Source organism: Felis catus, chromosome B2 (genome assembly GCF_018350175.1).
Source record: "Felis catus isolate Fca126 chromosome B2, F.catus_Fca126_mat1.0, whole genome shotgun sequence".
NCBI lineage: Eukaryota > Metazoa > Chordata > Mammalia > Carnivora > Felidae > Felis > Felis catus.
Window position 1 is genome coordinate 145,289,498 of NC_058372.1, and position 15,340 is coordinate 145,304,837.

Consider the following 15,340-nt stretch of genomic DNA (forward strand, 5'->3'; position numbering starts at 1 on the left):
CACTTATAATGAGTGTTTCAATTTCTGTTATAAAATGGACATTTTGCTAATTCCTATTTTCATTACTAGGTAGAACAAAGCTTCTTGAATTACGTGTAAATCTCTTGGAAGCTACCGTTCATACAAAATAACACCTTCAACAAAACATCCACAGAATTTCCATTAGTCTTCATTTATTCAGAACAAATTCAGAAAATTTTAAGAGTTTATTATAGGCAGCCAATTCCCACCACTTAATTTGTAATTTTTCTCTTTATCTTCCTTGTAACAAATCAAGAAAATGGAATCCAGCAGCCTGCCCGCATTTTTGGCACAGTCTGCATTAATTAGAACACTTCAACGATTCCCAAGACGGACCTCACCGGCTATAAATATCCTGCCTCGGCTCCCACTCTCCTGTCAAGTGCAAATCTTCCCGTCTTGGCACATGCCCAGGGTCCTCCGAAGGACCTCAGAGCTCAAAGAGCAAAAAATGTAAATGCTTTACTTGGTGGGCATTAGACCCGTAGGAGACAGATGACCGCGCTACCCACGGTGGGACCTTTAGAGCGCGCAGTCACGTCAGCCCCATTTAGTCCAGGGCACAATTTCTCCCTTTCCTTTTTAATCAAAATATTCCCTTGCAGAGGTGACATCAGAAGAATCGATACCTCTGAGGTCCCTGGCGAGCACCCCTGTCATCTCCCACCACGATCCCCTGGAGTTCATTTTTAACTGCTTGTGTTTTACAACCATCGCAAAGGACAAAACACTTCTAACAGAGTCATGTGTTAGGCCACACCAGAAGCACGGGGTGGAAAGGCCAGCCTTGGTTTCTCTCCTTTCTTCCCGCAGGGAGCCCACTCCCCACTCAGCCGGTGAGTCATGGATGGCGTGAATTGCTCACTCACGCGGCTCTGGGCTTTCCCTCTCAGATTCTCTGTCACACAGAGGACACACGGCTCTTCTCCCAACTCTTCTCCATTTCCCAACTCTTCTCCATTTCCAAGTACTTAAGAAAGAAAATGCAAGACGTGGGGAGACCTTCTTAAACACCAGAAGATAGGAGGGATGTGACAAAAAGGTTATCATGGCCATTTGGGTCACCGAAGGTTTTGGCGTCCAGAGCTCTCCACAACAGGAGCTCACTCCCCAACCCCCAACCACCTTTCCAACGTCATCAGTCCTCCGAACCTGTTGTAGGTCATGGTCACCAGCCATGGTCATCACTGTCAGGACACTACACAAGCTCGTCCCCCTCTGAGTGTGACCAGCCCCTCACCACCTCCTCCAAAGCCCCCATCCTCTGCCAGCCCATCCTCCAAAGCACCATACTGCTTTGATTTGCCTTTTTTGTTCAGAACTCACTCCACTTAAATTGTATACATACATCTTCTAAACTGTGAGCTACTTGAGGGTCTGGTTCTTCTCATTAACCCCTGTACCTCCTGTTGCTGGTTTATTATACATACGAAGTTCTCCAAAGTTCTGACACATGCTACAACATGGATGGGCCCTGGAGACATCATGCTAAGTGAAGTGAGCCAGTCACAAAAAGACAACCACTGTATGGCTTCACTCATACGAGGTGTCTAGAGTAGTCAAATTCATAAGAAATAGAAAGTAGAAGGCTGGCTGCCAGAGGCTGTGGGGAGGAGGGATTAAAGAGTTATTTCGAGGGTATGTAGGGTTTCAGTTCTGCAATGTGGGAAAGTTCTGGAGATGGGTTACACAACAGTGTAACTATGCTTAACTCTACTGAGCTGTACGTTTAGGAATGACTAAGATGGCTCCTGTGTTCTTTACCACATGAGAGTAATAAAAAGTACTCAGAAGGTGAGCTGATAACAAATGCAGGAACTGACTGCTCTGTATGGAGGGCTCAGTTATCCCTAGCCACCCCTTTACCAAGTTGTGACTGCTTCCGGGTAACAAGTATTTCCAGTACTCTGCTAACCCCATGGCACATTGTACCCTGCTCTCCACACGCAATTATTAACCATTTTACCCACCAGGCGTGATAAATGGGTTCAAGAGTTGTAAGGGCTATATTTTATATGTTGAATAATACTACATGGCCATATGACAATATATGCACCACCATCCACGTTCCAGCCAATGGAAGTACGAAGTGTATGAGACTTACTCGCTTTTGATGAGCACACTTTCAAAGTGGTGAACAAAACCATGACAAGTAAACACACTACGGTAGATATAAAGCACAATCAACAGGAAGCAACAACTCATTCTGCTTTTGGAACAGTGTTCAGACTTCTTGGAAAGGAATATAGGATGATCCTCCCCCCACACACCTCAAAAACCCACCCAAAATATGTCATGCTGGCAAAATTCCCGCTACTGTGCAGTATCATTTTCCATATTTTCACTTATAATATTGAAAGAGCATGTTATAGCAAAAATGTCTATGTTGGAGAAAAAAATAAGTTCTTGGCAAAATCGTAATGTATTTTTTATAATTTTACAGGATAGCAACCTTAAGTTGCTCTCATATGACTGCCAAAATTTTGTTGTTTCCGGGAAGGTTTACACAAGAGACTCTCCTTAAAGCTGTTTGATGCACCAAGAAATCCACACTCTCGGGCTTAAAGTCATTAGTATGTCTTATGCGTATTTTCAAGCACTTGAGATTTGATTTTGGATCAAATGAGAATTAAATCTGAAGTTTATCACTCTATTTCATTAGTAGGCCTCCATGACTGATTTGTATTTGGCAAATGTTAACTAATTTATAATCCTGTAAATAATGTTTGTCTTATACTACATTCAACCACTGGCTTAAAAAAAATGCTGATAAGAACATATTCTCTGATAATCATGATATATCTACAGTGAGTATCCAGAGCTCAAGCCTTAAAAGCAATTACTTTTATTTTTTAATAGACTTTATTACTTAGAGTAGTTTTAGACTGACAGTGAAACTGAGCAAAAAGTACAGAGTTCTCATAGACACCCCTCCCCAACACACACACACAACTTGTTCCACTACCAATACTCCACAGCAGAGTAGCCACATTTGTTTTAGTCGTGATCCTACACTAACACACCATTATCACTCCAAATCCACAGTTCACACTAGGGCTCCTTTTGGTGTTGTATATTCTATGGGTTTTGACAAATGTATACAGACATACATCCACCATTATAGTATTATACAAAGTAGTTTCTATGTCCTAAAATATCCTGTGTTCTGAGTGTCTGTCCTTCCCTCTCCCCAATCCCTGGCAACCTGTATAGACACAGATCTTCACTGTATCTGTAGCTTTCCAGAATGTCATATAATTGCAATCACATAGTATGTAGGCTTCTCAGATGGGCTTCTTTTACCTGGTACTATGCACCTAAATTTCCTCCCTGTCTTTTCACGGCTTGATAGCTCATTTCTTTTTAGCCCTGAATATTATTATTTCTGGATGGACCACGTTTCATCTGTTCACCTTTGGAAGGATCATGGTTGCTTCCATGTTTGGGCAATTATAAATAAAGCTGCTATAAAAGTCTGCATGCAGTTCATTGCATCGACATACATTTTCAATTCAGTTGGGTAAACAGCAAGTTTTAGCTGCTATGTTGTATGGTAAGAGTGTGTTTGGGGCGCCTGGGTGGCGCAGTCGGTTGAGCGTCCGACTTCAGCCAGGTCACGATCTCGCGGTCCGGGAGTTCGAGCCCCGCATCGGGCTCTGGGCTGATGGCTCAGAGCCTGGAGCCTGTTTCAGATTCTGTGTCTCCCTCTCTCTCTGCCCCTCCCCCGTTCATGCTCTGTCTCTCTCTGTCCCAAAAATAAATAAACGTTGAAAAAAAAAATTAAAAAAAAAAAAGAGTGTGTTTAATTTTGTAAGAAACTGCCTTCAAAATGGCCATACCATTTCATTTCCACCGGCGATGAATGGCAGTCGGTGTTGCTCTGTTCCCTCATCAGAATTTGGTGTTCTCAAGAGTTTTGGATTTAGGCTATTCTAATGAGTGTGTAATGGTATGTCATCATTTCAAACTGTAATTTCCTAATGACATATGATATTGAATATCTTTTCTTATGCTTATTTGCCATCTATATAAATTCTTTGGTGAGGTGTCTGTTCACATCTTTTGCCTATTTTGTAATTGGTTTGTTCATTTTATTGCCGGGTTTTAAGAATTCTCTGTATATTTTGGATAACAGTCAATCCAATGTGACTTTTGCAAATATTTTCTCCCAATCTGTGGCTCGTCTTCTTATTCTCTTGAAATTGTCTTTCACAGAGGAGAAATTATTCATTTTAACGAAGTTCAGCTTATCATTTATTTATTTCAAAGATCGTGCCTTTGGTGCTATATCTAAAAAGTCATCACCATATTCAAGGTCATCTAGGTTTTCTCCCATGCTATATTCCAAGGTTTTTATAGTTTTATGTTTTACATGTAGGTCTAAGATCCATTTTGAGTTAATTTTTGTGAAAAGTATAAGATCTGTATCTAGATTTTTTTCAAGACATGGGTGTCCAGTTATTCCAGCACCATTTGTTCAAAAGATTATCTGTTCTCCATCCTATCGCCTTTTCTCATTTCTTAGAGATCAGCTGACCATATTTACATGGGATTGTGTCTAGGATTTCCATTTTATCCCATTGATCTATTTGTCTATTCTCCCACCAATACTATACTGTCTTGATTATTGTAGCTTTATAGCATGTCATAACAAGGAGCAGCCTCAATCCTCTGTCTGTTCTTCTTCAATATTGTGTTGGCTAGTCTGGCCTCTCCATATAACTTTAGGATCGGTTAATCAATATCCACAAAATAACTTGCTGGCATTTTGATTGGACTTGTGTAGATCAAGTTGGGAAGCTACCATCTTGGCAATACTGAATCTTCTTTTCCTTGCCCATGAAATGTCTCTGTATTTTTTAGTTCTCTGATTTCCTTCAAAAGAGCTGTGTGATTTTCCTAATTATAGATGCTGTACATATTTTGTTAGGTTTATATCTAAGTGTTTCATTTTGAGGGGTGCTAATGTACATGTTACTGCATTTTAATTCCACTTGTTCATTGCTGGTCTGTAGGAAAGCAACCAACTTTTGCATATTAATTTTGTATCCTGAAACCTTGATATTAGTTCCAGGAAGTGTCTGTTTCTTTCTTTCTTTCTTTCTTTCTTTCTTTCTTTCTTTCTTTCTTTCTTTCTTTCTTTCTTTCTTTCAGATTTTCTACATAGACAATCATGTCATCTGTAAACAAAGACAGTTTTATGTCTTCTTCCCAACTGGTTGCCTTTTATTTCCTTTTCTTGTCTTATTTTATAGCTGGAGCTTCCAGTATAATGTTGAAAGGACTGGTGAAGGCCATTTATACTTAAGTTTTTTTTTTTTCATATTTGTCTATCTTTAATTTTTTTCTATAAAATGTCTTTGAGTTATATTTCAAAAATCATCTTTCATTTAGTAAGAAGATATATGCTTATTTTATAGTAAAATGTTCTTCATTACTAATGAAATGCTTTCTTAGTAAGCTGAGGCAAAAAGACTTGAAAGAATTGGATAAAATTAGCAAGTGTTTTATTTTTAAAAAGAGAAAAAAAGGAGGTGCGCCTGGGTAGCTCATTCAGTTAAGCATCTGACTCTTGATTTTGGCTCAGGTCATGATCTTGTGCTTTGTGCGTTCTATCCTCGCATCAGGCTCCACACTGACAGTGTGAAGCCTGCTTTGGATTCTCTCTCTGCCACTCTCCTTCTCTCATTCTTTCTCTCTCTCCCTCTCTTTTTCTCAAAAAAAAAAAAGTTAAAAAAGAAAAAGAAAAAAATGGTACACCATGTGATATAAAAATTGAGTTTTAAAATTTGACTACTTGAAGGGCGTGGCGGTGGCTCAGTTGGTGGAGCATCCAATCTCGATTTTGGCTTAGGTCATGATCTTGTGGTTCGTGAGATCGAGCCAAGAGTTGGGCTTTGCACTGACAACATGGAGATTCTCCCTCTCTTCTTCTGCCCCTCCCCCACTCATGCTTTTCTCCCTCTCTCTCTCTCTCTCTCTCCCTTGCTCTCTTATTCTCTCTCTAAAATTAGAAAAAAAAAGTAAGAACAGTATCTCAGAAACACAGCAAAAATTTGATTACTTGACTATAATTAATTTAACATGATTCTTCAAAATGACTTATTGTCAGACTGTGTCTACTGTTTATAATCAAAATGTCCAGAGCAAATGCAGAAACTCATTCTTTCTTCCTGATATCTATATTCTGAGGCATATAGGCTACTGGATACTTCAAACACAAGCTCTGGAGTAAGACAATTCTTGGTAAAATCTTGCCTTGTCTGAATCCATTCTTCAAATAGTCTGATGCTATTAGCTCTCTATAATGAGGATAATGATATTGCCTACCTGGTGGGGCTTCTAAAGAATTAAACAAGACATTCATGGGAAAGAATGCTTAGTACAGTGCCAGGTTCACAGCAAGCACTCAGAGATGTTGACCATTATTATTACCACTACTTCCTGATGTTATTGGAATTAGCATATTTCTAGGATTCACAAGCAGCCAATTCAAAAGGCAGCTGACTTAGCCAATTCCCTAAATCAGATCTCACTCTACTGCATGGCTCAGAACTCTTCCAGCAGCTCCCTTCTCATCAGGGTGAACCTTGAGATCTACCTCCCTGTATGCAACTTGCCCCCATCTTGACCCCCTTATGACTTCCCTTCTTCTTTTTGTTACACACTCCTTCTGCCCCTGTCTTGGTGGCTTCCTTGCATTCCAAGCCTCAGATCCATACCTGGCTCTCTTTCTGCCTGAGATCCCTCTGTGGATGCTCTCCTGAAATGTCACTTCATCAGAAAGGCCTTCTTAGTACCTTATACAAGACAGCACCCTTTCTAACACTCTCTACTCCCTTTACTCTGGTAAATTTTTCTCCAGAGGACATACAATTACTAGTTATTTGTTTCTTTGTGTATTACCTGCTCCCCAAGTAGAATGAGATCCAACCAGGTAGGCATTTCTTCTGATTCTATTTCCCACTACATCCTTGCACCTAGAATTATGCCTGGCACAAGGTGGAGATTCACTGACTTTTTGCTATGTAGTAAATTAACTGTAAATTAATGACAAATATTAGAGAATATTGCAATTTTTTCTCTAGGCCCAACAGCTTCATATTATCTGATTGTCAGGAGGTGATGAATGGCTCCTCATTAAGGAAAAAAAGATGTTACATGAGAACTTAGTTCATGCATGGGTACCTTGGAGCTCAGAAGTAGCTTACTCAATGTTCTTAATCAAATGTTTACAAATTAATGCATTTTATACATTCACAATATTTGAAGCAATATAATTTCTTATTTAGGGTATTGTTACTCAGGAAACAGAAGTGAGCAGTGGGGCCGGCTGAGGGTAACGGGGCTGAGAGGCTGTTCACTGAGCAAGTTGAACATGAATGCCAGAGGACTTGGATCTCAGCTGAAGGACAGCATTCCAGTTGCTGAACTTTCAGCAAGTGGACCTTTTGAAAGCCATGCTCTTCTTCAAAAAGGTCTTCCTTGTGTGAAAAATGAACTTTTGCCTAGTCATCCTCTTGAATTATCAGAAAAAAAAAATTCCAGCTCAACCAAGATAAAATGAATTTTTCCACACTGAGAAAAATCCAGGGTCTGTTTGCTCCACTCAAATTACAAGTGGGATTCAAGGCAGTGCATCAGGTTCAGCGTCTTCCATTTCCTCCAAGCTCAAACCTTTCACGGGGTATTTTGAGGGGTCATGATGAGACTCTTGGATTTGAGGATATTCCTAATGACCCGTCACAAAGTGAACTAATGGGAGAACCACGCTTGATGGTGGAATATAAACTGGGTTTACTGTAATCTGTTGTGATGCTGTTCATGAAAATAGAGGGGCTGCGTCTTGTTTACAGTCCTCTTTTTACTATAATTTGATGGACACCACATTAAAAGTACTGACACATGAGAATTCTTGCCAAAATAGTGTCTGCGATCATTTGAAATTTTTTGGGTCTTTGGTCTATTGCCATGTGACAATTGAAAGCACTAAAGGGAGATGGTTTTAAAACTCCCAATTTGGTGCCTGGGTGGCTCAGTCAGTTAAGTGGCCAACTTCGGCTCAGGTCATGATCTCACAGTTCGTGAGTTCGAGCCCCCCATCGGGCTCTGTGATGACAGCTTGGAGCCTGGAGCCTGCTTCGGATTCTGTCTCTCCCTCTCTCACTGCCCCTCCCCTGCTCATGTTCTGTCTCTCTCTGTCTCTCAAAATAAATAAACATTTTACAAAATTAAAAAAAAAACTCCCAATTTATATGAAAACAGTATATGTCTCTAAAAGACTGTTGCTAATGAGTATTTTAAAACTGTGTACATATCTACAATGCAACCTATTCTCTGGGTGTTCTATAAACTTAGTTTTGAAACCATTATCAGCATTTGAGTCTGCAACCTTCATAGTCATGTCTTTCAGAATAAACTTCTGTAACTGATTTTAGTGGCAACACTTCAAATTAAGTACAAAGCAAAGTGTTTGCATTTTACCTTGTTTCAGTATAGCTCATTAATATTCACAAGAATAATATTGGCTATATTGATGCTATTTTAGAATTATAGCTATTCTTCGATTCTTTGAGGTTGAAAGTATGTGTTCAAAGGTTTTGATTTTGGTGTTCTCTTTAAAGTGAAAATTTAAGGAAAGCAACCAGGATATGTTGATTAAAAAAAAAAAAGGATATTGTTACTCAAAGCATGGCTGCTGGAGCCACACTTAGAGCTGGAACCGGAGTGCAGAGAAATGCAGATTCTCAGCCTTGACGCCACATTGACTGGGCTGGCACAGCCCTCACGGGACTCTGCTGAGTGCTATGTCTTGAGAACCACTCCTCTAAGGGACACTTGGATGATCCATTTGAGTTCCTTGAGTCCCACTCATAAACCACAATATAACATGTCCTAGATTCTAAGTACAGATCATATGATTGCTTTGGCTATTAATGTAGAACATGACATTGTCTCTCATATTAATCCATTATCTTTTGCCATCTTTAAATACCTAAAAAACACCTTCCAGGGTTTCTGGAAGTTCAGATTTGTTTCAGCTACTTTTGTCGCTACCGCCCAGCTATTCACCCTTTAAAACCCTCCTGAGTTCAGCCAGCACCTAAATTCTTCCTTCTCTGATTTGAACACCTTAGAAACAAGAACAAAGTTGGTTTATTTCTCTTAAATTTCTTTCTTTGAGGCAGAGTTTTTCAAACACGCTGTAACAAGGGATTTTCTTTTCCCAAAATGAAACATGCTATAGATGGGTTATATGTAAAACTGATAAATAAGAGACTGTGCTTGGCTGCCATGGGTTGGCTTGGTTTGTCCACTGTCTTCCCCCGACCTGCCTCCTTCCTCCCACCTAGTTGAGGCCACTAGGCAGGACCCACAGTTGTAAGGTTGGAAAACCTCTTCTATCAGGCATAGTTTCTCCGAGTGTGGTCAGCCCAGGATTTCTGGGCCTTTCTCCCACCCACCTGAATTAGAATTAGTTCTAAAATAGCAGGGAATGAGCATCCACAGGTGACTCTTCTGCACACTGGAGTGAATCATTGTTCTAGAAACTCTACACTGTCTTTTTTAGCAAAGAAAAATAATCATGTAAGCGCACGGTTTGCCCACAGTTGTTCCAAAGAATCCCAATCAAGAGACTAAATTCATATGAATACTGAAATTACCAAGGTATTTTAAAAAGTGTTGTCAAATAATTAAATAAGGCATTAATTCTAAAAGTTAAATATATAGAAATTATGATGTATGCCTTACTACATTGACCATTTTAAATAATTTAGTAAACATCTGTCATCAGTCTTCTAGGAGATGTTGGGGGAAACTATAATGAACTAGATGGACGTCCTGTCTTCAATAAGAAGGAGTATATGCTGAGAACCTGTATATAAGTCTTATACCTGTAGAAGGTATAAGACTTCTGAAAAGGAGATGATTCTTCCCAGGTCTGAAGATGAAGGGATGACTTTTTGTAGTTCAATTTTAAGTTTAACACAGAGTTAAGTCTTAAAGTTGACCTGGGACAACCCATCTCTCCTTTCCCTATCCTTTCCAGATTCTACAAAACTAGCACATGCCCCTCACACACAGCATGCAGGGTTCCAGCAGAGCTCATTCCTGGTCTGGGGCCAGGGCAGGGGGAGGGGAGAATCCCATAAGGATGCCACCCCTGCCATTTACCTGGTGCATCCACAAGTGGTACATTGGCCAGTCCCCAGCCCTGAAAAATGCACACAGGTAACAGGCCACCAGTCAGTGGGCTAATGAGAACAAGATGATCAGAGAGAAGTCAGATGTAACTGATGGAGGTTGATGTGGGAAGTCTAACTAAACAGTCTCATCATGGAGCATACAATAATCTGAAGGCTCCAACTATGGTGGTGTTGGCATTTTCAATATTGCATACATTAATAAAAGCTTATTTAATCTCTTGTTTGGGTTGAAAGAATTACACATTTCAATTAAAAATATGAAGTGGATGTTAAATATTTTGTAGAATTTTCTGAGAGCCTACTGGTATCTAAATCCCTATGGTAAAAGAATATTTTCTTAGCTAAAAGGATTATGGTCTAGAAAGACATAAATTGAAGGTAACAATAGTGCCAAATGTATTCATCATTAAATAAAACTGAAGAAGACTAAAAGCAATTTTATAATAAGAAGAAACCATAAGATTTGCTTTTAGTCTTTAGGTAAATACCACTGATGAGATGGTACAGTCAGATACATTAAACTGATTGAAGTGTGTGAATAAGTACAAAGGATAATTATTCTACTAATATTATTAATGTTCAGATGATAAATATAAAGGTTTGATCTTGCTCTAAAGAACATAATCTTTTTAATTTTTGAAAAAAAATATTTTTGAAAATCATACTAAATAACCAGTTCATTTTTTGCTAACATAATGAATCCAATTTGTTGACCCATAAATAAATATTTCAAAGGTATATAAATATATAGTTTAATTATATTTAATGTATATTTTAACTCTCAAATATATCCTGCTTGGGCAAAGTACATTATTTGGTTACCCTGCTAAACAATAGATGTAAATGTTTTGGACCTTATGTTTTGAAATTTTGCATCAACTGTATCTTACTGAACATTATTTGCAATTTACAACCCATTATAAGAATACAGCATTAATTATTTATCCATCCTCCTATTTAAAGACAGCTATGTCATTTCTTTTTTTTTAAGTTTTTAATTTTTTTTTTTTTTTTGAGAAAGAGAGAACATACACCTGTGGCTCATGCATGAGCAGGGGAGGGGCAGAGAGAGAGGGAAGAATCCCAAGCAGGCTCTGCACTCACATAATGACCTGAGCCAGAACCAAGAGTCAGACGTTTCACCGACTGAGCCAACCAGATGCCCCAGCTATGTCATTTCTCTTTATTCACAAACTTCAGGGGTCCCATGATGGTCATCTACATGGGTGTCTCCTCACTACTCTGAGTTCTAGAAAATGCATATCTGGAAATCCATTAATGACTGTGAAGCTGTGCATTGCTCTCTATGATGGCTGAATCAATTAACATCCTTATCATCATGTACCAAAGCACTTTCTGCCCTAAATCCTAACCAATACTTGGTATTGTCAAACTTTTAAATATTGGCCCATCAGGTAGGCTGCAGCGATACAATATTGTTGGAATATTAATTTCTCTGATCATTAATGAGATCTTGAATGTATTTCCATGTTAATTGATCACTGTTTTCTCCTAAATGTCATTTTATCTACTACTTCGGTTCCTCCTGTTTTTGTACCCATCAAACTAATCAATGTTATTTTTTATATCAATGTTCATTTAGACTGATCCATTTTTACCCTTGTATTTTCTGAGCATCGTCTCTTATATCTCTTTTGGTCACCCTGGGTTCAAACCACCCCTCCCTGTTGTGAATAACATTCTTTCAGACTTGAGTACAAATACTCTGTTTGTCTGAAAGCGTCTTTATTTGCTTCTCACTTTTAAGCAATAATTTTGTAAGGTATTTTAGGTTTAGAATTCTAAGTTAACAAGTATATCCTCCTCAGTCATTTGATATGACTCCACTGTCATTTTTCTTCCATTATTTCTGCCAGGATCGATTCAAATTATTACTGCATTGCAAGTAATCTATTTTCTTCATTTGATTTTAAGATCTCTTTTTCCTTGTTCTTTTACTTTCTTTACTTTAAAAAAAATTTTTAAATGTTTATTTATTTTTAGAGAGAGACAGAGACAGAGCGTGAGCAGGAGAGGGGCAGACAGAGAGACACAGAATCTGAAGCAGGCTCCAGGCTCTGAGCTGTCAGCACAGAGCTCAACGCAGGGCACGAACCTATGGACGTGAGATCATTACCTGAGCCAGTCAGATGCTTAACTGACTGAGCCACCAGGTACCCCTAGTCTTTTACTTTCTTTATAAAGTGAATTTATTTTTGTTTATCTTGATTAAGACCAACTGTGTGGAGGTTTTTTTGTCTGTTTGTTTGTTTTTGCTTTGTTTTGTTTTATCATGCTAGGGACCGTGTACTCTTGAATCAGGATTCTCAGTCATTCTCTTATTAAACTGTCTCTCTTCCATTCTGTATTCTCCTATGATGAAATTTCTATCAGAAATATGTCTAGCCATCTCGTTCTAAACCCCTAGTCTCTGAAAAGCATTGTTTTACCTTTTAATCTATACCACATTATGGAAAATTCCCTCGTATCTATCTTGCAGTTCACAAATTCTCTCTTTGGCATTGACTAACTTGGTGTTTTAACCCATCCACTGAGGATTTTTTTTTAATTCCAGTAGCTAAAATTATATTTTATTTAATAGCTATATTTTTCTATTATGTTTGTTTTCTGATTTAGGTTTCTATTGTTCGTATGCTTTAATTAACATAACATACATGTGTTTTGTGTTCTGTTTCAAATTGTTGTTTTATTTTCTCAAGTTTTAGGGGAAACCAATCATATACATCACGCACACCATAAATCTGAGTCTGATACTTATATTAACTTCCCATTCTGGATCACACAGGAACTGCAAAGGTTTAGATGTATCTCAGTTTCCTCCACATATATATATTTTTTCATTCTGCTAAGTGCTCAGTGTATGTAAAGGACAGCCTTCCTCCCCTGAACAACCTCCTGATGGCCACCAGGGTATCAGCTCATGCACCTAAATTCTGGGTTTATCCATTCCTCTATACAAAGATAACTGCTATGTCTACTTTTTCACTTGTCCTTGGAAATTTTTTCTTTTTATAATCTCATCTATGATTTTTTAAACTTTGTTAAATTTTACTTAGTGAAATTAGCAGGAGACATTTCATATTATTTTAGGCCTCCACCTTGCTAGTTCCTGAACTCTCTGACACTGTGAAATCCACAACGGCCTCGAACTGCCTATGTCCTCACTCACTGTACGTGAGAGAGAAATGCACATATAACTTATAAAATCAGTTATCATTCTGTGTTTTCTGTCACACATAGTCAAAAATAATCCTGATATACCTTTGACTATTTAGATTGGAAAACAGAGGACTAAGGGAGACACATTAATATTGTCAAAATAACAAAGGAATTGCCATCCTTGCTAAATAAAAGCACTTTTGAAATGGGTTGCTACGTAGACAGAAGGAACACCCTTTCACACAAAGGGTGTTATTGACATTGTAATGGGTTGCCTTGGCACCTGCAAATGACTAGAATTGCCTCTATACTTCTCTTTCTGCTTTTTAAAATTTCTCTACATCATCAGAAACATAATAAACCAAAATGTATTTTAGGGAAATAAGAAATAGAAAAGGGAGGCAAACGTTGAGAAGGACATACATGCACCTTCATCACATATTCTGACCCAAGCACAATACATCACATTTCCACCCCACTCCTAGTTTCTCAAAATAAATAAAAATAAAGTAAAATGCTATTATCATGGTCCTGACGTCTCCTCCATCCCTCACCTTCATTCTCGACCTGAAAACCCTGTTTTATTGCATTTATTAAATGTATTCATCTCAAATTTTATGGCCAAGTACCGTCCTCCCAGCGATGTCTCCCTCCAGTAATCTAGAACTTACCATGAACCAACTATGCACGTGTTGAGGCCCTTCTCTGTGGAGACCTGCTACACAAAGTGCTCTACTAGCCATAGACTGAGTCTGTACAATTACCTGGCCTTCCAGCTGGCAGGGTCTCCTCACGGTCATTATTCAGGATCACAGCCAGACCCACCGAGTGCGCAGGGAGGACCGAGCTGCTGAGGTCCACACGGGTCAAGCTCTCGGGCTCTCTCCTCGAGCCCTCCAGGGCGTTTTGTGGGCCATCACCTCCTTCCCTTTCTGGGCCTTTTCTCCAGGGTCTCAGCACAACATGAACGATGCTCTGCTGGTCCAGGTCACAGCTCTATGTGGGAGCAAGGCAGAAACAGACCAGAACGTTAGACCAATATTAACTTAAAATGCCAAGCAAGGTTCACCTTGTCCTCCGTCCCAGAGTACGCGAAAGACTCTAAAATCTGTTTAGGTCCAAGGCTGCACGAAATCACGGAACTTAAGAAAACAGCCATGTGTGACTGATCACGTTAGATACACTTCTCCTGTCATCAGGGCGACAGAACTCACGCGTGTGTGTGTTCCACACACAACACTGTACTGGGGCCACAAACCGAAATGTGGGGATAAAGGGAACAGGGCGATAGAAAACTAGGGTAATATCCAAAGAGACATGAAATGTAGCAGGACAAAAAGCAACCGCACTGCATACAGCAGCACAGTGAAAAGCAGTATTCTTTTAAAACTGGCTTATTTCAGAAGTGATGTGTCCTCACAACTATCAGATATAAATACTTGCATTTGTCTCCATTCACAAAAGCTCAGAGAGTTGGTTATTGTCAATTACAGGGCATCTTTCTCTACAATTTAAAATTACTGTGTTTATGATAGACTCCACACGCACCCCCATGTCACCGGCAAACACATAAGCACGGTGATGGGGAAGCAGGGGAACGGCAGACCCAGGCCACCCCAGCAGTCATCCACTGTTTCTGCCAATTTCACAATTAACATCAGTGACCATTTGCAAAAATGTTCTGCGTCAATATATTGATGTGTATGAACAGGAGACTTGAAAATTTAGTAGAATTAAAGTTAGACGTCAGCTAATTTACTAGGACAAAAACTAGACTACCTGAGATCAAAGCCAGGTCTCAGAATACCTAATGGAGGGGGCACCTGGGTGGCTCAGTGGGTTAAGGGTCTGATTTTTTATTTCGCCTCAGGTCATGATCTCATGGTTCCTGAGTTTAAGCCCTGCATCTGGCTCTGCATTGACAGTGCAGA

General features: G+C 39.2%; 2 protein-coding genes across 5 annotated transcripts in view; one reads left to right on the forward strand and one right to left on the reverse strand.

The window, feature by feature from the left end:
• PRKN (parkin RBR E3 ubiquitin protein ligase) overlaps positions 1–15,340 on the reverse strand; it is a 1,341,418-nt gene that overhangs the window by 897,114 nt on the left and 428,964 nt on the right. For all 4 annotated transcript variants that reach the window (XM_019831462.3, XM_045058626.1, XM_045058625.1 and 1 more), the window contains exon 3: positions 14,174–14,405. In XM_019831462.3, coding sequence (XP_019687021.3) covers positions 14,174–14,405 — 232 coding nt within the window. The remainder of the gene's footprint in view (positions 1–14,173; positions 14,406–15,340) is intronic.
• LOC101095744 (proteasome maturation protein-like) lies at positions 7,371–7,827 on the forward strand. The gene is given in 2 exon segments (XM_045058629.1): positions 7,371–7,555; positions 7,558–7,827. Coding segments are annotated over 2 exon segments (426 nt in total). The 5' UTR covers positions 7,371–7,399.